Source organism: Ornithodoros turicata, chromosome 4, assembly GCF_037126465.1.
Source record: "Ornithodoros turicata isolate Travis chromosome 4, ASM3712646v1, whole genome shotgun sequence".
Classification (NCBI taxonomy): domain Eukaryota; kingdom Metazoa; phylum Arthropoda; class Arachnida; order Ixodida; family Argasidae; genus Ornithodoros; species Ornithodoros turicata.
Window position 1 is genome coordinate 2,016,718 of NC_088204.1, and position 23,950 is coordinate 2,040,667.

The window sequence follows — 23,950 nt, forward strand, 5'->3', positions numbered from 1 at the left end:
ACTTCAAACTAAAGTTTCACAACTATCCACCAGGCACTTTATAGCCACAAACATTTATCGTTCATGGCAGAGATATAAAAAAACGCGTACTTCACAAGTTTCTACAACTTTACGAGGCTCTTCAGCAGAAACATCCGATAAGCTCTGAGAGGCCAGCTGCGACCGTCTGCTCCGTGTGTTCCGCATTGAAAATCTCTCCCAAAGACGTGTGTGTTTCCGTGGCACGTAAAGCGGTCACGGCAACACCTAAACTGGGCACGGACAACCGATTGATTTGAGGTCAAATTAAACGGGTCTTTGTCAAACGGCGACGTTCTTGTTGTAGCCGTGCAACAAGTGTCATACACATGCACAATGTAACGCTACAACTGTCCAGATAGAAGCCGGCAAAAAACTCACCTGCCTTCGCGAAGCCGGTGCCGCACAATATCGGTTTTAGATATCCCCTTCCTCTCCCATTACTCAAAACAGGTGCCGCAGATGCAAAAAAACATACGTTACACTACACAGCGTAGTCTTGCATACAGAAACGAGCGTAACACGGTAGCAGCACTAAGCCTAACGCAAATTCAGCTTCTGCGATGGTGCAGCGACTACCTAAGGTGCAGAACTGCGACGATGGTTCAAGAAAAATAATGAATGCAAGTTGACAAGAAGCCTGAACTGTTTTTTCAAACTCATTAGGACGCGCACGCAAACTTTTAGTTCAAAAAAATGTCACCAGAGGCCTGCACGATCGTTTGCAAGAAAAGAGAGGGAGAGAAGAAAGGGCGAGAAGGACGAAAGCGAGCGATCCGGCCTTCTCAGGGGCCGTATATGAACACGAAGCTTTATTTTGACTTCGGTTACTGACCTACGGCCTCAAGTGTCGACAGAAGAGAGCGAAAAAAAAAGGAACATCGTTACGGTGCCGACAGATGCGACCACAAAGCGACACCTCTTCCATAAAGCTCTGTCCAAGCCGGTTTAAGCGTATAAAGTCGGCTGAAATAACAAAACCGAGTGTCTGCATTTTTCTTCCATGAGAATTAATTCATGTGTGAAGTGGAGCAACAATAGCAGGTATTAGATGAGGACGACACAAAAATGTCCTCGTTTGGTAGAAAGAGAAGAAATGATGGACCTAAAAGACCAATGTGGAAAATTTGTGCAACGATAGAGAGACTAAGAAAACAAAGTAAAAAAGCAAATGAAATCTTATTTTCAAAGCTTTATTTTGCAAGCAGACACCGCAGTGATAGCCCAGCCAGAGAGCCTGTTTTATATAACACTGCTTGCTCTTCTTCTTCTTTTTTTTTTTTTTTTTTTTTAAGGATATGAATAGCGTTGGATTTGTAGCTACGGTATACACTGCTCAGTTACCGAGTCGCATTCTTTGCTCGAATATCTACCATCTATACCTCGAATATCTATCATCTGCTATCGTCCAAGTGTTTGTTGTGCATCCGCGGATCATACTATTATTTGTATGAAAGGAGAAACTTTCGACCGAGCGTGACTTCGCAAACAAGACACCGAGGTTAGGAGACAAACCTACTGGGCTAAACATGCTACGTAGATGTGGGAGAACGTGGCCGGTGTTAGACCGCTATTTATCACGTATCGCGAACCGGCTACACCCATTTCGACAGCGAAGTCTCCGAATGAGTCATAAGCAATAGCGGTAATACCCTGGGCGTGAACCCGACGTTCATCTACTACCCATGTCACGAAATAGATCTGCACGTTATCCACTGTGTAAAACCGACTGAGTATAATTACTGCATCTTGGTTGGTAAAAGTACGAAAAAAATTCGTATTCATGCAGAATGAATGCATTCCTTGCAAGACTACAAGCTCTCTTACCTGCCATAATTCTGGTCTGGATGTCAAGTAATCCAAGCGGCGTTAATTTTCTTTTCATCTTTTAAAGTCGTTCTGTCAAAAGTTATGTTTCCAAGTCCTCGCTGAGCAGTAACAAGTTCCGGCAGATGCTGTGGTTATGGATGTGTTCGAGCGAAAGGGGTAACCAAAGAAGCAACGTCAATAAGCGGTAGCAGCACTTTCTCGACGTGATGTTTACCCCAGCGTTGATCCACTGTGTAAACCGTTGAGTCAACGGCGTAACGGGGATGCTAAAGAGTAAACAAACGTGGGTTCTATACGGGAGCCAGAGCGCTACTAACCCTAACAAGCGGAGTCCAGAACCCCGGGCACAGCAACGCCATGCAGCAAGACTGTCGTCTGGAAGCAGCTACTTAATTCCGAAGCTCGTCTGCAGACATTTCGAGTACTCGAACCCAGGGCTAAAGCGTACTCCGACCGTGTGGTGACTACTAATTTCGAGCACTTGACAGCATCCGAGTATCGGCTCACGGTTCAGGTTTTCATGTATGCAACCTCCAACCACAACATCATTCAGACACTTTTGGACGCAGACGATGGACTCCGAAGGGAGACGCACATCACAAGCACACCATCAACAGTCGATATACTTGTACTTCGGAATATGGAGAGTTGGAAGTGAGACGAGATAGGCAAATCGCAAATTGTCCTTCACACCTTCCCGACCTCCTTGAAGGGAATATAGCACATCGATGAGATGAGCGGTCACAGAGCGCGTCGCGCCACCTAACCACGGTTGAGCGAACACATAGGAGAAGCCGTCCGTCGGAGTGGCCTTCCCGCCTTCCATTCCATCCGATTGTTTTCGTGCGAGGTTCGTATGACAACGGTGTAGGATTATGGATGGTGGCATTTGCGATGCATGGACGAGAAACAAAGCTTGTGAGACATCGCATTCCATTGTGTGTGTAACCAGATGCCTGTTCGACAGGATTTGAGACTGCGGTAGTTCAAGGGTGGGACCGTGCACAGGACGAACTGCGGTTAAATATATAGAACCTGCCCGAAAAACAGGGAACAAGAGAGGAAATTCTACGCCACATGGGCGCCAACTGTGTGGGAGCCTGCGCCCCCCCCCCCCCCCCCCCCATTAACTTTTCCAGGGAAGTGGGGGCACGCCCCCTCCGATGTCACCCAGCTAACACTCTAATTGAACGTTTCGAGGGATATCCGACCAATAGCATGCTGCATATGAGTAAACTTCAAATCCTTGTAAGAACCAAGGCCTCTGCCCGACCTGTGCATGGATATGTGGGGGGGGGGGGGGGGGAGCGAGCACCCCGCAACCTGGAGCGTTTACGTCGGTAAGGGGAGGGGGCGTTGTGCCCCACCTCCTCTAACAGATTTAAAACTCACCGTCCATGCAAAGATAAAGCACCAGGACCAGCGGGAGAAGAACATTTAACGTAGTCTCATTCTTCTCAAAACGAACTTTCGCAATAATTAATCCTGGATGCAATGAATGCACACACCAGAAAACAATTATTTGATAATTTTAGTGCAATGAGAGTCGACTGTGAGAAAGGTCCTGCACCCCTACCCTATTTGGTCATGTTAATACACACCTAAATTTTTGGACTAACTACCGATCAACTGATGCAAATTTTCTTTTTAAAAAATACAGAAAAACTAACGTTCACCCTCATAGCATATGGCAACAAATTATAGAGACCTGACACTGCACAGCATTCTCACATTTGCCCAATTATAAGTATTTAAAGATGTGGTACAACTTTGAAAGTTGTACTAATTTGACTGCAGACTTGCCATATACATATATAGATACAAGAATAACTGTAGGACATTTTGACCAGGAGAATGGCTGCATCCGCTGGCGGAGCCAGGGTGGGGGTGGGGTGGGGTGGGGGTGGGGGAAGGTAACCCTGCCCCCCAAATGGTACCTTTGGTACAGCATGTAGGAGAGGGAAGCGAGGGCGAAATCCCCCCCCTCCCCATGTGCAGCTGTCACAGAACCCCTCATGAAATATTTTTCTGGCTACACCACTGGCTGCATCTGCATGGATTGACTAACAGACAGTGTTAGATTTAAGGGGGGGGGGGGGAGCCCCTCCAAATATTAGTTTGTTCTTTGGGTTTCCCTCTCTCCCCTCCTCCACTACACGCTTCGACAAAAGACCCACCCCCTCAAAGCGGGCCTGGGCAATAAGGAAGTCGTCACTCCAACCTAGCACTGGCTCTGAATCATGGGTGTACCGAGAGGAGGGCAGGGGGGGGGGGGGGGCATGCCCCCCTCCCATGGATCTCCAAGGTCAATTGCGAAAATTTTGCATTTTTTTAGTCATAGGTCATGATTTTTCTCAAATGTCATAATATGAACCTCTTAACACCTGCACAGTCTGCACTGCCAGTCTCCAGGAATAAAGGGGGAGGGGGGTTGCCCCCCCCCCCCTGGAAAAAATCCTGGGAACGCCCATGCTCTGGATGGCATGCTATTTAGTCACTCAGTAAGTTCTCCAATATATTACATTATGCATTTGTCAAATATTTGCTATTTAAATCTGACATGCGCTGAGCTTGGCCAAGAGGTATGTTGGTCTTACCTTAAGACTGCTTTGGAAATGATGGTTCACTGCAAGAGAATGGTATATTCAGAACGATGCACCCAATCTCTTGCAAGAAAAACTTTATTCTTACAGAGTGGTTGATGTAAAATAAAAAAATCTCATCAAAGCGTTTGTCACACGATTAGTCCTCGGAAGAAAACCCTTGCACACTCAAGCAGTAAAAGTAGCTATTGGTTCACTGTTAATCGAGCATTAAAAACGAAGTACCGCGAGGTTAACCCAGGTGAAAAATGTTTGCCAGTGGAATCATAAGTGGTTCGCAGAAAGCAGATGCCTTTTTTTGTTTTTTTTTGTTTCAGGAAATATTTTTCACCTGGAGAAAGATGGCACGCACAGTATCATACATGACAAGATAACACAGAGCTTAGTAGTGTTTTGTACCTTACATGGTCTTTAGTATCTTATGAGATATTTAGCTGAAAAAAAGGAAAAAGAAAAGAAAAAAGTTAGAGGGCAATGTGCCCTCATCTAAAGGGACAGTCAACTGGCTGTGAGATTCAGGCTGTGTGCAGTTTGAGCTTTGCAAAAATGTAATCTACGTAATTAACTAATAACGACTACTAATGATTGCTACATAATTAACGACCTTTTTTTCTTCTGGAGCCTACGGTTCCAATGCAGCACAGAAAGTAACGCGATACTGACTAAGATGTCACAGGATATGCTGCCAGCAATAAAATTAAATTACAAGTAATAGCCTGCGGATTTTATTAAACTATCTCGCAAGGTGATTTTGATGATTTTAAGGTATCGTAGAACAACGGTGTGTTACGTTTGGGTTGCCAACCAGACTTCCGGTTCAAGGCCCGGTTCTGGTTTCGGTTCCGGTTCAAGAAAAATGGCCCACTTGGCGAGTTTATAAAACCGTGCAAGAAACACGAATAAGAAAACGTATGTTAACGAATTACACGCTGGAATGTTTGTTACAACAAGTAGCGATTTTCACAATTAAGATGAGTATCATCCCATTGGTCCCAGTGACACGACGCAGGATGCAAGCAGTTGAGGAAATCCTTTCCAACACTTCAAGAAGTTCACATGACTTCAATGTGATGAAGATGAGATGCTCGCAAGATAGCTGCATGTCTAGGATAAAGGAATTCATCATTTCGGAAACAAGAATGAAGGGTACTGTATTGGGCAGGGGACCATACCCACTGTGTGAACTGCAAGGAATTACAAAGTGCTATTGGAAATTTTCTGGATTGTACTTATCGCTTGCTGAAACTGAGAAATTTTATGTCCGATGTCACTAGCATCATGGTTTGAGAGCTGCACAATGACCTGCGTGTGTCAACACTGACTAGCGATGCATGCATTGTTGTTGTGACCATGCATTTTTACTGTTCTGCAATCCCATGATGGCAAATGATAATCAAGAAATACACATTAAGTTTTTTTTTTTTTTTGTCAGACATGGGTCGATGGGTCCAGAAAAGAGGCCGTGGTCACCACAGTTGAAGAGTGTACAACCATCGAGGTTTGAGAACACATAGCAAATGAGGAGGATGACAAAAGCACGTTTCTTCTGCGTACTGAGAGTTTGTCATGCATGATCAGGCATTGAACGCGGCCTTCTGTTGAGACGTTTTTCGGCGACTGGGAGGACACCGTCTGTCACAAAATACCCAGATCTGGGACACAACATCAGCTGGCTGCTTCACATTGCTGGTTGTCTCACACTTTCCATATTTGCAGGATTTAGTGCTTTTTTTTACATTTTTCACCCACGGATGTTCGAGGATCGACATCTCGACGTGGCATATGAAATCGAGACTGAATCAGAAAGGATGCTTGACACGGTACAGCAGCGAACAAGATTTTGGGGGAGCTTGACGCGTGGCAGAAGGACCATGGACTCATTTTGAAGTCACGAGGAGGATATTTTAAAAAGGGAAGGAGGCAAATTGTGAATAAGATAAGGCTAACGTACCTTATAGAACCACGTTCAGAAAATTCCCAATAGTCCTTGTAGTACATATTTCATAGGCGTTTCCCGGTTGTGACGATTGCTTGAATAGTGACAAAGTAAACACGGTGAGATTTCTATTCCTTTGCTCAGCTCAGGTCGATTGTGTGATGCGAAATGTACAAAAAAGTAAGATATCATAAACATCTTGTCACAGAACTGTTGTACGACAATGCTGTACGAAGTATTCTTCATATGTGTATGAAGAGCTTTGTTGACGTGCACAAAATCATGCGTACATCTTTGTGAGGTGGGCTCACCAATGCGTGCTCCTCAAAATGCTTTGATAGGCTCTGCAAATATTAATTCAACCAAAAATATTTATGTATATATATATATATATATATGTACACTCGGTATATATATATCCATATGGCACTGTTTCAGTGAAGGTTATCGACATGGGCTTTGAGATATACACAAGTTGTCCCTTACAAGTAATAGGTTCTTCAGTAATTTGTTGAGGACCCTATCGGAAGATGTACATGGATTGGTTACAATCACTTGAGATCCTTCTCCCTATGAAGAATGAAGTTCACACATTCAGGGCCAGCAAGAGATATTACGGGCCCCAGGGATGGGTCACACCCGGGTCCCCCCTCCTCATGTCTCGATGACACAGTCCAAGTATTCCTTCTTTATATGATTACGACAGGCCTCGGGTCCCGCGGGCCCCTGAAGTAACCCGGGTCCCCGGGCACCATCCCCGGCTACCCCACCCTCTCGCCGGCACTGCAGCACTTAGGAAAGTGCAGAAAAAGCATGTGTCACGATTGAACATTATGTTTTCTCTGATGGTAAACATGATTATGTGAATGTATCGTGCTTCTTCGGAGTCAATCAAAATCCACTGTGCCGTTTTACACCCGGAAAAAGCCAACACACATCCTGTCGTGTCCTAGTCCAAATGAAGTTTTAACACGAAACAACTATGTACAAAGTCCACAAGCAAAGCCATAGTGTGCAGCAGAAGTAAGGACGTTTGTACAAAATGCTGCCGCATATTTCATGTGGAGTTTGGGTGCCAGCAGGTGCAGTGAAGCCCGCTAGAACTGTCATGCCCTTCTCCTCTTCAAATTTTCGCAAGGATCGTTGTATGTGAGTTCCACCGCACATACTTCACTGCCGTATACGAAAGTACACCAGACACACCACGATTGTACAGATAGCAAATCTTAGTTTGACACATTGTACCACACCGTACGTATCGGTTTGTTGCCTGACGTTATGCAAATGTTAATTCACTTTGCAACAATTGTACGAGTTGGCATTCTTTTAAATACCTGTCTCTACTCGTTCAATTCGAAATAAATTGCACTTGATGTAAATGCCACAAATAACACCGAAAGGAGCGCTGCCTTGCGCGCAGAGTATGTTTTGAGTATGAGAGAACTAACTCCGAGCATCTCAAACGTGTGCCCTGTTCCCTTTATCCTTATGCTTGACTAGGTCATCGTGAAGTGCTCCGAGTGCCCGATGGATCGCCTTGAAGCTCGGCCTCCCCGACGGCTTCCTGTTCCAGCACGCGCGCATCAGCGCGTACGCCTGCGGTGGCGCCCCTTCTGGACATCCCAGGCAGTTCCCTTCCTTCACAAACGCTACCACTTCCTCGTGGGTCATGCCGTAGTAAGGTTGAAGCGCAAAGGAGAATATCTCCCACAGCACTACCCCGAAAGCCCACACATCTGATTCTACGGTGAACTTGTTGTAGAGGATAGCTTCTAAGGGCATCCACCGTATGGGGATGGCGTCGTGCTCGCTGCCGCGGTAGTAGTCGGCCGTGTACATCTTCTGCGAGAGCCCAAAGTCCGCTATCTTCACCACCATCGTCTCGCTGATGAGGCAGTTCCTCGTCGCAAGGTCGCGGTGCACAAACTTCCTCTCAGAGAGGTACATCATGCCGGCCGCAATCTGGCGCGCGAGGTCGCAGAGGTCGAGGTGGGTGAGGCGAACGTCGCTGAACATTTCTCCTCCCGGACCTCGGACGATGTAATTGGTTGGCGAACATGACCTGAGGTACTCGTTGAGGTCACCTTTCCCCATGTACTCGAACAATAAGCACATGGGACTGCCGATGGCGCACACTCCAAGAAGTTTGACTATGTTTGGGTGATCAAACTCCGCCATGAGGCAAGCCTCGCGTTCAAAGTCGCTCTGAAGGTCGTCCGAGGCCTCCTCTTTCAGCATCTTGACGGCCACCGTCGTGAACTCCTCGCCCTTGACCAACCCGGGAGCCTTAGCCTGAAACACTCGCCCAAAGGCCCCCTGGCCGATGTCGCGGATGTAGATGATGTCGTTGCGGGGATACTCTAAGGATTCTAGCTTAGGGTGCAGTTGCGCGGACGTGTGGTGGTACGAGGCATTGGAAGGGAGCTTGTCGAGGTCTATTTCGACGTCCACCGTCGGCGTCGCGTTGTAACCGCGGCGGCCATGGCGGCGGAGGCTACGGCAGCCTAGAACAATGCACAGAAGGAGGACAAGGATGGTGAGGCTGATGGCTGATACCAGAAGAACAAGTGCTGGTGCAAAAGCTGGTTCAACGGGGGGCTCGAACAGGTCCAGGATGTCGCGGCCAGACACGTCTGCTGTTGTTGTGTTTTCTGCGCAAATATTGATGGAACAGCTTTAGTAAAATAGTCTCGAAAGTGTCTGTCATGAGGTCTGCCATGAGAGTGCCTCTTGCAACAAAGTGTGCAATGTTCAGAACATATACAAGCAAGCCTAAGCCAGTGTTACTACGGTAGGAAAAATGCAGAAAGAGCATGCAGGCCATTTTCACCGTCAACACGTTGAACAGCGCAAGAAATAGGTGAAAAAATCTGAAAGCCATCACATTTGCAATCAACAAACATATAAGTGCTTGAAAGTGGCTCAGATCATTCATCACATGTGTTTGTTTAGCTCATGATCAAGTAGAGTATTTACAAATTTAACCAGAGCAAGATCGTCCACATAATTTTGCGTGCTGCCGATTTCCGAGAGGATCGTAAATTAAATTCCGCGGTGAGAAGATACTTTTTGGCAAAAGATACTTTACGCTCATTGCAGAATTAAGCGCATTACGCGCATTGATGAATTAAGTGGGACTTTGTGGAACATCAAACGTCGTTTGATTGCTCATTTAAGCAAATAAGGCTTATTTCAATTTTATGTTATGCATGCGCTGCTTGAGACCCAACATAAATCGTAGTATATTTCCCTGCTTGACACTGTGGTCCAGAGTATGCAAGTGCTATCTTGCTCTTACCGCAATGTGGAATCATGCAGTGCTCCCATCTCTTTCTGGGATCCATTGTGTAACACCAAGGCATGGGCTCCTCTTCTCCTGCATTGCGGCAGTAATTTTCGGAGTTGAGCACTTCAGGGAACACCATTGGTGGCCTGTTGTGGTGGTGGGGTTCCTGCAGAGATATTAAGTGAAGGTGCATCAAGTACAAAAGCTACATTGTCTCACACAGAAACAGACATGCTGGAAATTCATTTCAAGTAAGAAGTTGACAAACAATGCAGCTGGTTTCTGATTACACTACTGCATGTCAAAATAATGATTTTATGCAGTCTATGAAGAGACACGTCTTGAATATACTAGTACTGTTACTGAGCGCGATGACGTTACAGCGGTTCCTGTTCACACTCTGAGGGAGGTGCGCAATAAAGCACTCCCTTGTTTTCCAACAGAGCATCAGTTTTTGTATTGCCTAGATTCAGTTTTCAATCTGACACTTGTTAAAGGTACTGTAAAGCAGCAGAACTGCCATCTCAGAACATTTATCTACTTGACAGCCTGAGAAACACCACTTACTCGTCGACACGACGTAACAACTAAGAGTCAGCCAATCAGGATCGTGTTTTCCACAGCGGTAGCCAATCACGAACGTGATTTCAGCGGTCGTGGCCATGAAGATGAACCACTGTCGTCTGCAAGTAGTGATTGAACGTCCCGACATACTAAATGGGAAAACTTGAAAATAAAGCGCAAAACAGACCTGTATCTTTCTTCAAACTGATTTTCTGGAAAGTGCTTTACACTTTTTGTCTATGGATTTAAGTCTGCAGGTTCAAAGTTAGGTGCAATCATTTGAGAGTTATTGAATTCGCAGGACGGCGAATCGCAGCAGTAGCAGACGAATTCTGACTTTATATGACCACGTAGCGAAGGAGGGAGAGAGACAATAAGTAGGCCTTCTTTACCTAACCCAACCCAACCTAACCTAACTTTGAACCTGCATACTTCAATCCGTAGACAAAATGTGCACCACGCTTTTGAGAAAGATATGAGACCGTTTTACGCTTTATTTTAAAGTTTTTCCCATTTAGTACGCGGCGACGTTCAATCACTACTCGCAGACGACGGCGGTTCGTCTCCATGGCAACGACCGCTGAAAGCACGTTCGTGATTGGCTACGGCCATTGACAACACGATCCTGATTGGCTGGCTCTTAGTTGCTACGTCACGTCGACAAGTGAGCAGGCTTTCTCTATCTAGGTGGTGCTGCCTGAACCCTCAGTACTCTTACGTCACAATTTTCGTCCCAATTGCGCTCCTAGTTTTGAGAAAATCAAAATTGAAAGTTACGGGCAACACTGTGTCCAAGTGACTGTCCGCCGAAGGAGCGGGTGAGGTCACGTGCCTCAAACAGCCAACAGCAATTACCGAAGCGCTAGCTACTCTGACGTCACCGCTCGCGGGGGCAGCGCGTGTGCCCGTGTCCTACCAACTGCATCACGCAGGAGGACAGCATCTTTTTACCCGGTATTCTTAAATGAGGTGGAATGATCACATAATGAATTAACCGCCAATATATGGTGCTTCACGAACCACCTTCCATGGTATACGTATAATACGCTAGCTCGTCCCGTAAAGGGCACTTCACTGCAACAGTAGTCATAATGTGGCGAAGCCGCCTTCACAAATACTAAGTAACAGAGTGCTGAGACCGCTACAAAAACGAAATATATATACACGCAAACCACGCAATAGATATCATGTTCACCTGGAGATCCCATCTCTGACAAGGAATCCCGGACTTTGTGACATTCACAGTCCCCTGGTAGAAACGTCCTCTACCTTTGATGCAAGTCGCTACAAGAAAAAAAAAAGAAAAAAAAAAGTTTTTCACTCATAGTTGCAGAAATACTGTAGCGTGTTAGGACAGCCACCAAAGACAACAGCAACAAAACATTCGGAAGGAAAACAGTTTTTGGAAGAGACTGCTTACTCGTCACTTGATCTTCTTTGATATCGGTTAGATGCGCGTGCGAGCAATCGCTGGAGTCGTTTATGTAGCTGGGCAGTTGCTCGCACTCTGGGAGCCGAAAGTGGCCACGTGACTTGAAGTAGATGCCGCGCTGCTTGTTGTCCTCAATCATGGCCCACTCGTTGTAGCAGAAGGACTCTCGCACCGCTATGCAGTCCTCCCTTCGGAAAAGACAAAAGGAACGCCGTTTTGAAGGGACGAAGAGCACACCGGTACCGGTACACTCTAAGGGAAAAAAAGGAGTAAAATGGGGAGTAGTCGCAACTTCTAGGTCCCCTAGACTGCAATTACTCCCCATTTTGTTCCCCTAACCCCGACATTTACTCCCCAGACTGGAAATTGTCACTGCACTTTACAAATGGTCTTCCGAATGCAACAGACTACGTAAATATGGTCATTTTGATGGCATAAGACTGTATAACTCAGCCAACGTAGCAATTTTTCATCCACACAGAGTAAAAAAAAAAGAGCGCTTCTTTCTTCGCAAATTGTGCCCCATGTATGTCGTAAGATTTTATATCACTCGACATATCACTTTTAACTGTTTGATTCGAAGAATTTTCATGCATGCACACGAATTTTCTTCCTGGAGACTCTCTTAGAACAGAGCGTGAAATGCAGTCTCCACTCTGTGATATTCATTTACTCCCGAATCGGACTATTTTTTTGTGGCAATGCATTTACTCCCCAAAAGGAGTAAAACTACTACTTTTTTTCTTCTTCTTAGAGTGTACGCCACACTTACCGACACAGCGGCTTTGGAATGGCCAGACGTGCTCTCCATTCACACTGAGGGAATGCGTAATAACAGAGCATAACTTCAGCCGCTGTGCGACACGGCTCCTGTAAGGAGGAGATGAGTTCTTCCCATATTTGCTGGGTGAGCTGTTCGTTCAGCATAACGGGGGACGTTTCCATGCTGATGTTGTAATACACCAGGCCGGTGCCGTTGAAGAAACGTCGGCACACAGAGCCCGTATAGGCAGAGCAGAAGCCCTGGGGGATGTCATGGTCTATGGACTTATCCCTGAAGTTCACTTCCGCTTCTTCTGCCTGGACGATGTCGATGCTGTTCGAGTCTTCCCCGATTTCTGCCGGAGAGCGGTACGGTTACAAATTAGTGCGGCGTCTGAGAAGGTACACCTCACTGAATAGGCCGTAGCGATTCGGGAGAATATGTCAGAGCAACGCATATTATGGAATGACAGTTTAAACTACGCGTTATTCTATTCGAATGAATTCTTTTGTTCTGGTTCTTCTATTCCATTTTGATGGTTCTTGTCGTAGAACAGATGTCGCGGGAAACACGAGGCATCACGCTCAATAAATACGAGACAGAGCAAAAGGCGTCTCACTGTTCGTATCATTTACCGCTGAAACTCGTGCACAAATATATTTCATATGAGACCAAACGGAGACGTAGCAACAGCTTCTATTTTTCGTAGAGCTTTTGCAGTGCACACAGCAGCACAGCTAAATTGTGTAAAGTGGTGGTAGTACTAAGTAAACATAAGGTTATTGCTCTTTATAGGCACGCGCTAGCTATCCAAGATCGCTTTAGGTTCATACAGAATGTGTGTAGCACAAAGCACAAGACACTCTTCATTACAAATAATTCCTCGTGACGCAAAACCAAAGTTTAATGAGCGAATAAATAAATCTGAATAAACAAACAAATAAATAAATAAATCTAAAATGGAGCGACGTTATGTGACGCGGGAATATCTGAAATGTCACTCGGAATGCCTCAACTTTCTTTTCATTGCCGTCCAAAGCATCCAGCGTTAAGTTGGCTTCACCCGTAAACACACGTACAATGTGGCGAAGCGACCTTTCATTAAAAAAACCTCGGGAGCAAAAAGGTACATCGGAAACTAATAAAGAATGGGCGCACACATATTCAGAAAATAGAACACAAAACGAGGTCAACTACTACGTGCGTCGCCTGCACTCACCTGACATGACGAAGACCTGGAAATCCTTATTATCTTTCACTGGCGTCTCTGCTTTCTCGCCAAGATCGTTGCTGGCCTGGCAGGTGTAGAGAGCAGTTGTCGAAGCATTGAAGATGAGCCGCGAGCTTGAAAGCTGAGCTTCCTTGTGCTTCAGCTGAAACGAGGCAGGGAAGGCCCGTTATACAACCCGACGCCTCAACAGCCGGCCTAAGTGTGGCTCCCGGTTATGAGGTGGCGCTCAGAGTCTGGGTTCCGAGATAGGTTTGAGAAAGAATCGATAGAGGATGCTTCTGCCCTCTATCGGAGAAGAAGGAAATGAGGAGTTTAAACTATCGGCGAATTCCACTGGGGGAGCTAAGTGAAAGTTTTGCTCCGGGAAAATGCAAAACATTATTCCGCCGTTAGAACCCGTTGAGCGTGGAACGCTCCACTGGAACAGGAGAGGCAAAAATTTTTCCATCAACTTACAACGTGGGTACGTGTGGGACAAAACGAGTTGGGACGGAGCGGATTTCTGGGTTTCCGGCAGCGCCAAAAATTAGTGCTATACAGTAACAAACGAGCACAGCAATCTTTAGCAGGTCGTGGTCCCGAGAAATATTGGCGTGTCTACGTTGCTACCTTGCACCGCGCGGTCAATTCTTCGGTATTCTTCAGTACCCTCGCAAATGCATTTGAATAGCATTGCATAAATAAATTGCATAAATCTAGAATGGCCAGCAGCATGGATACAGCATTCACTCGTTGGTGGTAGCTTCGGGGTGATGCTGGACATTGGGAGCAGGTGGTTTAGAATCCGTCCAGGTTCTCCCTGGATTTTCCGAAGGACTCTACAGAGGGATGTCGGTACAGCTGCCCCTGAAGTCGGCCCAGGGCGCGTACTAACCCTCCTGTGTCCCATCCTCTCCCGTCTCTACCTGTCCACGTCTGTAGACCGCTCACAGCGACAGTTGCTTAGTGCTGTTAAGTCTGGATTTTTAAGAACGAAAACGGCTCTATATTGGGGAACCGTGTACACGCTCTCAGCGCATCTATTGGGCTCTCTAACGCTTCCAATCCATCAACCGCAAAACGTTTACAAATCCTTCCAGCGTTGTACACTCGGTGGAGTATCTCACGGTCACACTTTGAAAACAGGCACCAAACACAAAATCGCACAACTTCGGGTTCTACTCCACAACAGCGACAATGTTTCTTTTTTTTTTTTTTCAGGAGCAACATCCGGGCCGTCGCGGGAGGCGCGGTAGGAATACTTTGCCGTTGATGGGCACGCTCAAATAAAAAAATATAATATAATAGAAAACACTCACTACTTCACATGGTATGATGAGGCACGGGTAGGGATTTCCCACCCTTGCGGGTACCTATAGTTGGTACAAACAGCGCCGTTTCGAGATGCTCGGATTCGAAGCACGCAGACTGGCTATTGGTATAAAGCGTTCTTTTCCGAAGAATTAAAGTTTTCTTCGGCGTCTAGCGCAAAGCGAAGTGGAAAGAAGGGTAATTTATTCGGTCCCTGCGAGGCAGAATGAATAAGGAGAAAGATTCCCTTTTCCGCGACTTGAATCATTAATGTCCGTCGAGTCATCTCCAAGTGGTCCCGGCTCCTTGCATTTTTCGTTTGCTTTTTTATTATTATTTTTTTAAAATCTTGGGCTACAGCGTTTGAGAACGATTCCTTCTCTCCCTCCCTGTCTCGAACGTTTGCAAAGGTTTTAATCGAGTACTTCGCACCAGTTGCTGACAAAATGACTAGGTAATCGTAAAAGTCATCGACAATCTTATATATCGTGAATATTGGTTAGTACAAAGCGAAAACAACTCGAGTGTTTTTTACGCAGAGAGGCCTCTGTGCGGAGGATGCGTTAAAGTTGCTCCAGACAAACGTAAAAGACCGTTATTTGCACCCATGTACAAACTTACATTCCAAATTTTACAGCCAAACGGGCGAATATCGAAGCTCATTTGTCTTTTGGCATCACGACAGCCGCATCTCCGCCACTGAGGCGTCTGAGGGAGAGGTCACGTGCTTACGAGAACCAATAGAGACGGCTCTCACTCCTCTGACGTCAGAGGAAGTATATTCGAGAGAAGTACAGGCAAGTAGAGCAATAAGATTTGTTCCCTCATCAGTCTCTTTTTCTTTTCCCTTTTCCTTTTTTTTAGTACAATGCGTGCATGTAATACCTTGTCATTCAAGTACATTGACAGAATGGCGTAAATGCAGGCTAGCTGGTGGATAAATTCCATGATAGGCAAGCCTGAGCGATGGGCAAGACACGTAGGCATGGGCAAGACACGAGCCTTCGTGTTTGTGTTTGTTTACGTGTCTTGCCCATCGCTCAGGCTTGCCTATCATTCAAGTACTATCACTGTTAGAAAAAAAGGTATAAAGAAGGTATACTAATGGGTTATTGTACCTTTTTAATACCTTCTGTTGCAGATATATGCCTTTGGAGGGTATAGAAAAGGTACAAAGTGCCAATTTATACCTCCAACCGTGATCAAGGGTATAAAAGAGGTATGAAACAGGGATAACGTAACATATTTACACCTCATCATCACGTGTTTATATACCTCGGTTATAGCATAGACAACCGAGGCTATACCTCCTAACGTATAACTGCAGGCTGTTTATACCTTCATCGTTTTTATACCTTTACTTGCACCACGTGTTGAATCACATAATTTTCTTTCGTTGAAGCGGTGTCATTTAAGATAAACAGTAATTTGTTTAAGAAACCCAGACTTCGTTAGAGTTGCATCTACAATCTTCAGGTTGAGTTTATGACTGCGTTATATGTGTACTGCAATAATTAAATCGTGCCGTTCTCACCCGTACACTGTAAACTTTTTCACACCTTTAAAGGTGTGCGCTATGAACATTCAACCAGGTTGCGTAACATTGCATCTCCAGGATGATATTTTACAAAATTTGGAAAGCATTACTAAAGACCAAGTGTCAGTGCAAATCTTGCTTTCATTATGTCTTGGATATCGTAGGTATGAGCTAATGCATATATGCATCGCTATCGATAATCGAGCACGCGCAAGTGCCTACAATACTGTTGAACAATGTTGAGATGTTGCAAGACTGAATTTTTGGAGGACAGACAACACTCGAGGAAAGAAAATTTGTGCGAAACCGTGCTTCATTATTATGTTACCAAAATTACACCTAAAAAGGCGTGCGCCATGCACGTTGTTACACCTTTAAAGGTGTGAAAAGATTTAGAGTGTATGGTTGCCCGCCAGGCGAAGGATGCTCTACAGTTTGCTCGTCCCACGAAATATTCACGCCTGTTTTGCGCTTCCAATGGCCCACACCAGGGGACCGCCAAATATTGAATCTTTACTCGATTCTTCATGCTACAGTACTGGAATGCACAACTTTCAGATGATGTCTTTCGACGGGTCCCTTTGCAGGAACCCCTGCGCTGTGTACCGCCACTTCCTTTCCTTTCGCGATCGAACAAGATCTGTGGATTCGGAGCACGTCCCTAAGCGAGTAACTCGTTAGGACAGTTAGTGGCCCTGTTTTAGAGGGTGTCTGTTGGAAAGCACGTCGACAGCCAATGAGCATTCCCAGGGTGGGGGCTCAACTCGATTGTTGCCTGCGCTCTCTCTGGATAGAAAAGAAGGGACCAAGTATACAAAGTATAGAGGCCGTAGAGCGATCGTCGCAAACCTTTGCAGGGAATTCGCTTAGGGAACCCGGATGGTACCCTTTGGTGCCGGCTGAACCCGGATGGTGTCCTTTTGCAGCGGCACTGTTCCTGACTGTGGGCGGCATAGCACGCATGAGACAATAAGGGACACCCTTCTAGTGTTTTCACGTGTTTTCTTGTTCTCTAGATGACCACTCGGGTGGCAGACCTGCACCTTCAAATACAGACCTTACCTTGTGGGTAAGCGCGGGTACTTTGTGGGTAAATAAACGGCAATAATAATAAGAAGAAAAATAACTTCGGCACGCGTGCTTCTTTTGCTGTATACAATAAGGACGACACGAAACTTAGTTCCTGCTCAGGAGTAAAGAACTGTGTTAAAATACTCATATTACCCTGGGACAGTACACGACTGGAACATCCTTCCCGAACCAATTGTTGCCGAGCAGAGCATGTCTACGTTTTTAGGGGAACTGGAAAGGCACGTGTACAGCTCACTCCTGTAACGATCCAAAGCAGGATCAACAGTATTGTAAATAAATAAAACTGGAAATTGTGTGGCTGTGGTGCGCGTTATACACCGGAAAATACGGTATTATTACTGCTTGCCTCGCGAATACTTTCCGCTTGTACTTCCGAACAACTCTGTCGGCTTACCAAGAGGCCGACTTGGGTGATCAGTCGGATGCTACTACACGCTCGTAGTGCTCTCCCGCCAACGGCATTTTAAAAGTAATAATCATGTTTTGAAGTGCGGCCGACAGGGGGCAGTACGTTGAGGCAGCGCGACACGACGGTGCAGCAGTAGCGTAAACATGTCGACAACAGCTGCATCAAAGAAGAAAGGGTTCCGTAACCCAATTTTTCTTTGTTTCTGTTGACAGTGACGGAGTGAAACACATCCAACTTGGAAACAATTAATCGACCATGAACGTCGCTGTTGTTAACTTACAGTCAGACTTGTACACGTTACTAAAAAAAAGTAATTGATTACCGTTACCGTTACCTTGTACGAAAAAGTAATTTTTTACCGTTACAAATTACTTGCCGGAAAAACTAATGAAGTAACGCCTTGAAAAGTAACGCGTTACTTTGCCAATTACTTTCGATATCTGAGAAAACGATATAAAAAAAGATAGAAAGAAAGATATCCACACACACACAAAAAAAGGAAACTGAGCAAAAACGAAGTCAGCATTGAAGCAGAAGGTTGAGAGTTTTGAGAGTTCTGTGAAAAAGAGTCCCAACTGGAACTCCCACAAATGACTCATCAGGTTCACGGTACAACCTACAGTCCAACCTACTGTATGCAGGCCGGGTTACGAATAGATAGTACACATGAATGGGGAGAGGACAGTGGACTCAAAAATACACTAAACGTGCGGAACACTGTGGCAATTGACCTCGGGTAAGTAATTGTTGCGGGAAAAGTCCTAGAGATAAGACAGCTGCCTTGCACCGAACTTGCAGAGGGCATTTGGTTTTGTGTTCTCGCGGCGGTGAATAGTCTCATATATGTGTGTGTGCGTCGTCCCGAACAATGTGGATTCTTTAGTTTCCAAGTAATCGATTACTTGGTAATTGATTACTGAAAATTGTAATTGAATTACTCAAAAAATTACTGGGCCCCAAAAGTAATCGATTACGTTACAAATTACTCAAAAAAGTAATTGATTACTAGTAACGCAATTACCCGTTACGTACAAGTCTGCTTACAGTACATTTCGAGCGGTCGGTGCTTTATTAGAGGCCGTACGCGTCCTCGTGTAATGAAACGAATGAATGAATGATGTCACCAGTGGAAGAAATATCGACGGCTCCAGGCCTGGGGCTACATCTACGTTCACAGGATTTTCGACTTTTCGGCGACAATGACAAACTGAACGTTAAATAACTTGGGGGTGGGGGGGGAGATGCAACCGTCCATCGACGCCGCATGGTATAAGGGAGCGGGACAAGGTAGACGGGAACCTCCATTACGAGTCGGCTGGCGTTTCTGGCGTTGGCGGCGCATTTTATGACGCGGAAACATCTCCGTCCCTGCGTTAGCGGACGTTATTTCAGCGACGCTAACCGCCGACGTGGTTCCACGCGCGCTGCAAGAATTCCCCCGGACAAAAGCCGCGGCGCCACCATTCTGTCAGCGACGCGGACATAAAAGACTTTCACCGCAGCATTAATTTTATTCTTTCTCTTCTTCAACAAAAAGAAGTATAAAAAAAAAAGAAAAGTGGGGACATTTCCTGTTTTTGCCGCGCCGTCTCTCGCACTCCTTGTTTCGCTTTCATTTCCGCTAAACTTGGCGGGTAGAAAGAAACGCTCCGAAAACTATGGGAGCAGCGTCTGCTCGGTTCGCTGCAACGTCATAAAAGGGAGGAAAGATTTCTTGGAGGAAGCGAAGCATACGCACGCGAGAACGAACCACCGCAGCGAAGTTGTATTTGTGCCGCAGTTGGTCAAAATCAATCCACAGATCGATCACTGTGGCGTCGCTCGTGAGCGACATAAAATCACCAATTATCAGCAATCATTATCAGTATACGTAATCGAATGCGAACAACGAGGAAGAGAAGTCCCCGAACATTGACCATTCGTAAAACACTTTTGTTTGTTCTTCTTTCCCGCTTGCGGAACCACTATGGTGTTTGACGGCGCCAACAGTTTTGTCCAAAAAATTGGAATGTCCGAATTTTTGGAGTCGGAATTATCGGTCGGTGACCGTATGTGTCCAAAGCAAATACGAAGCTAATAGTTATGTGCCTGAAGCAAATCTGAAAGGAATAGTTCTGTACAGAACACTTAGTTATATGGGGTCCTTGCTCAGGTAGTATTAGAGGCAACGATTTTCTCGATTTCAAGGACCCCCCTCCCTTTTGGCTCCGCAATTTTATGAAAAAGTTTCCACGCGAATCTAAGGATCCCGGGGATTTTCAGCGAAATTATTTTCGACTAATTTTCATACAGCGAAGATATGAGAAAGCAGAAGAAGAACTCGAATTTGTTGTAGGCGCTTGGAGTGTATACACCGAGGGACCCGCATGGCATAGCACATTTACTGCCGCATTGTTTCCTATCTCTGACTTGCTCACTATACGGTGGTGACGCAGTTTCAATGCAGTCGTCGTAACAATCATGGTCTAAAAACGTGATTCAACATTGCCTAGGTAACAACAGAAGCGAGAAGTTGTTCTTGAACGGTACGAAAAACATGTTGCCGAGTTGTCCTTTTCAGATATGTGAAGCGGATAGGCGGGTACATTCTATTTTGTCCCTCCGCTTTTTCTTTCTTTTTTTTTGCCTTCAAGTTGCAAATAATGCAGCGATAAAGTGAGGTCAGAATTAATCAATGATGAGCTCGCGTGGGTATCGTGGTTCTACAGAGCAATTAGTAGGAAGGTGTCCTTTCAATCTCACAATAACTTTTTTTTTTTTTTTCGGGTTGCGATGTCGAAGAATAGATAAGTTAGGCGTTCTCAAATTTTGTCTCGACGTGACCTCTAGCCAAGTGGCAATTGTTAAAAGCTACCACCTCCACCAAAAAAAAAAAAAAAAAAACGCTAATAGGTAAACATTTCGAGACACTCGAGAATTTTCGGTTAAAGTTTGAATCGCAATATCCGCGTCGTTTTTTTTTTTTTTTTTTTCTACCATCATGGAGTCGCGCGCTCTCACCGAAAAATCGCGAATAATTCGCCACCTTAACCAGTTGTTCAGAAAGGAGGAATCAATTTGTAACACGGGCTGCATCTCATCAATAGCAGATCACAGCTAGGGAAATCCTCTTATCTTAAGTAATACAGGAGCAACTAACCCATATCGTGGAATATGCGGAAGAAAATATACGCGTGTGCACGAATAAATATGTCGGTACGCGAAAATATGTAAACACCGTCTGTACGAGCCGTGTCAGCCACTTTACGGCTTCTAAAAATCCAATTTCCCACGCGCGCACGCGACAGCCAAAGAGGCCCCTTTCCCCTTTCATCTACGCGTCATCAAAGGTCCGCAAACCTCAGAGTGAAAAAAAAGAAAGAAAAAAGCTTCAACATTCCCCTAGGTGGTAAAAGGGACATCTTTAGCTACAAAAGGCAATCTCGTTACACGATGGTGTGAGCTAATCTTTCACCACCTCCTCGCCGAACAAAGGAGGGCAAGGAGGAAGTGCGTTAAAACCCCCCGCCTTAATTTAATCGGTGGCTTCCAGAAAAGGATGCGCTCCGACAAGTTGATCCACTTCTACCCCTCTTCGAGAAGCGTCGCAAACGCGGATTTTCTCCGAAGGCTAAAAGATGGAGTTGGTAAACCTTCTACCGTAATTCTTATGTTTATTCCGCATTATAATTAGTGCATTAAAGCGTTATCCAAATAGGAAGTGCCTGCCCTAGGAAGTGAGGTTGCTAAGGTTTAATGAGTGACCCCGTAGATTAGAGGAACGGAGCGACATTAAGTTATTCAGCGACCAAAAACCTTTTCACGTACACAGTGTTCCCGTTAGGGCTTAGAGTCAACCATTCGTCGATGCTGAGAATAAACGAGTTAACTCGTCTAGCGCGAAGCTACGTCTGATTGTATCGTACGTCATTAGACACGAAATTTCTCGTATACTTTTTTTGTGGTTCACTATCCCAACGTAAAGCGAGTCCTTTAACGGTACGCAGGACTTGGTGATGTACACACATAAATAGACAGGAGGAATGTTAAGTCAGCAATGTTATGTCATTGGCGTATCCGGGGGGGATTACCGCCCCCCCCCAAAAAAAGCATTAGGTGAAACATCACGCTTACCTTCTCCCTTCCCCGCTACGTGCTTTGAGAAAATTTCTAAGTCACGCACGAAACTGAACGTCTGAATCAGCCCTATAGTGTTATGTTATCCCAAGTCGGGGAAATCAAAGGGTTCTGACGTTACTTCTGACGCTAGGTTAGGCGCCAGCGAAGCGTTACACAGTTATTTTAAATTCACTTTTGAGTTTTAACTTTAATACTCCTCAATTAAAATTCAGCTGACGTGATGATACGCTGATGTACGTTATTTCCAGCACGTGAAGTTCGCGACCAGTTTGTAAAACGGCTCAAACAACAGCGCGAACAGTGCCCCCGTAAAGCGTGCTCTGCCACGCGGCGACTGTTGGTGTGGCGAAGCCAGCTTTAGCGGTTGCCTGAAATGATCCCCCGCTGCATCTGCAAAAACGAATCAACCAGCCAGAAACACATTTCAAGGATGAAACAGGAATGAAGGTATTCAGTTACTGGGTGTTTTAGTTAAATTTTAATAAAGCAGTATAATTTGCGATAGTACAGAACTAATTTGAGAGAACTGACGTTCTGAGGCTGGAACAACATAGGAGGGACAAATACAAATAAAGCCTCAATTGCCTAAGAAATTAACTTTCATCGTTAATTTCTTAGGCAATTTGAGGCTTTGTATGTATTTGCATAAGAGATTAACTTTCATCGTTACTTTATTAGGCAATTTGCGGCTTTGTATGTATTTGCACTTCTATGTTGTTCCAGCCTCAGAACATCAGTTCTCTCATGTTCAGCATTTGCCGCTTGCGTGGATCCCGTCCTATGAATGTATGTATGAGTGAGCAAAAATGTAAGAGTGAAAGGAGGATGAGTGAGAGAGAGTGACTGGTTTGTCCCTTCAGATGACGCACCCTGGAAGTCGCTGAGAAGCCGTTAGCTGAGCTCAATCGGTAGAGCCCTGGATCGGTAATCCAGAAGATGTGGGTTCGAGTCCTACAGCTGGCTAACCTTTTCAGTGACTTTCATCTTTCATCGTTAAACTAATTGTTTATGTGTTATTTGTTATGTTTTTTTTTTGTTTTTTTTCATTCACTGTTCCGAGATCTTAACTTACCGAGTGTCAGGTACTTTGCGTGCTCAAACGACACGCAACTAATGGGACCCCGAGTGAAGGAACCTTTTTTATTCCGGCAACAAAAGACGGAGGAAGAAAGTGGGACGGCTCCCTGGCGACTCGTAGAAGAAGATGTTCCATCGCACGGTAACCCCTCGTGGTTCAGATTGTTTCGCTGTCAAGGAACATTCTTCTGAACACGACGAGAAGGAATAGCGCTTAAAGTGCCTTCGAGAAGGTGAACAAGGAGGGAAGAACGGCGTAGCTTCCAACTAATCTGTATTTTGGTAAATGAGCAGTAAGGAGGAAGTGTTTCACGTCGCCTGGCGTCACATACACCGAAACACTCGAGGCTCGTGTTGTGTTCATCTGTTTTCAGCCTCAGAACAGTTACTTTCCATCCAGTAACACACGTTGACGATGGTTTCCACTTTTTCTCGTTCGCGTATCTTTGAGCCATGATTGTCACATAGCCTTAGCAATCACTCTTAAAAATGAACTTCACCGCATAGCACGCTCTGTGCCAACCATTGCCACGAATGATATCGTTATCTGCCCTGATTTGTTGAAAACGGGAGGCGTACGCCTTTTCTGTGACAATTATGAACAGCATAAGTGTCACAAAAAAGGCGTACGCCTCCCGTTTTCAACAAATCAGGGCAGATAACGATGTCATTCGAAATTGTGGCTGGCTAGGATGCCTCGGTTGTAACGCAGTGTTTCATAACTACGTTACGTTTTCACGCAGAAAAAATGCGGGTCCCACGC

At 45.4% G+C, this 23,950-nt stretch overlaps 2 protein-coding genes across 8 annotated transcripts in view; both read right to left on the reverse strand.

Moving 5' to 3' along the window:
- Positions 1-2,603, reverse strand: part of LOC135390644 (plakophilin-4-like) — a 29,415-nt gene extending 26,812 nt beyond the window's left edge. For 2 of the 4 annotated variants that reach the window (XM_064620429.1, XM_064620427.1), the window contains exon 1: positions 1,846-2,602. The gene's annotated coding sequence lies outside the window, so the exon portion shown is untranslated. Of the gene's footprint in view, positions 1-399; positions 691-1,845 lie in introns of those variants that run through there. The other 2 variants (XM_064620428.1, XM_064620431.1) reach the window with 2 other exon arrangements.
- A 1,910-nt stretch (positions 2,604-4,513) lies between these two features.
- LOC135390645 (tyrosine-protein kinase transmembrane receptor Ror2-like) overlaps positions 4,514-23,950 on the reverse strand; it is a 133,742-nt gene continuing 114,305 nt past the window's right edge. For all 4 annotated transcript variants that reach the window (XM_064620432.1, XM_064620434.1, XM_064620433.1 and 1 more), the window contains exons 4-9: positions 13,652-13,805; positions 12,442-12,787; positions 11,658-11,857; positions 11,433-11,521; positions 9,686-9,839; positions 4,514-9,038 (exon numbers count right to left, since the gene is read on the reverse strand). In XM_064620432.1, the coding sequence (XP_064476502.1) occupies positions 7,846-9,038; positions 9,686-9,839; positions 11,433-11,521; positions 11,658-11,857; positions 12,442-12,787; positions 13,652-13,805 (2,136 nt within the window). In that variant the 3' untranslated portion in view covers positions 4,514-7,845. The remainder of the gene's footprint in view (positions 9,039-9,685; positions 9,840-11,432; positions 11,522-11,657; positions 11,858-12,441; positions 12,788-13,651; positions 13,806-23,950) is intronic.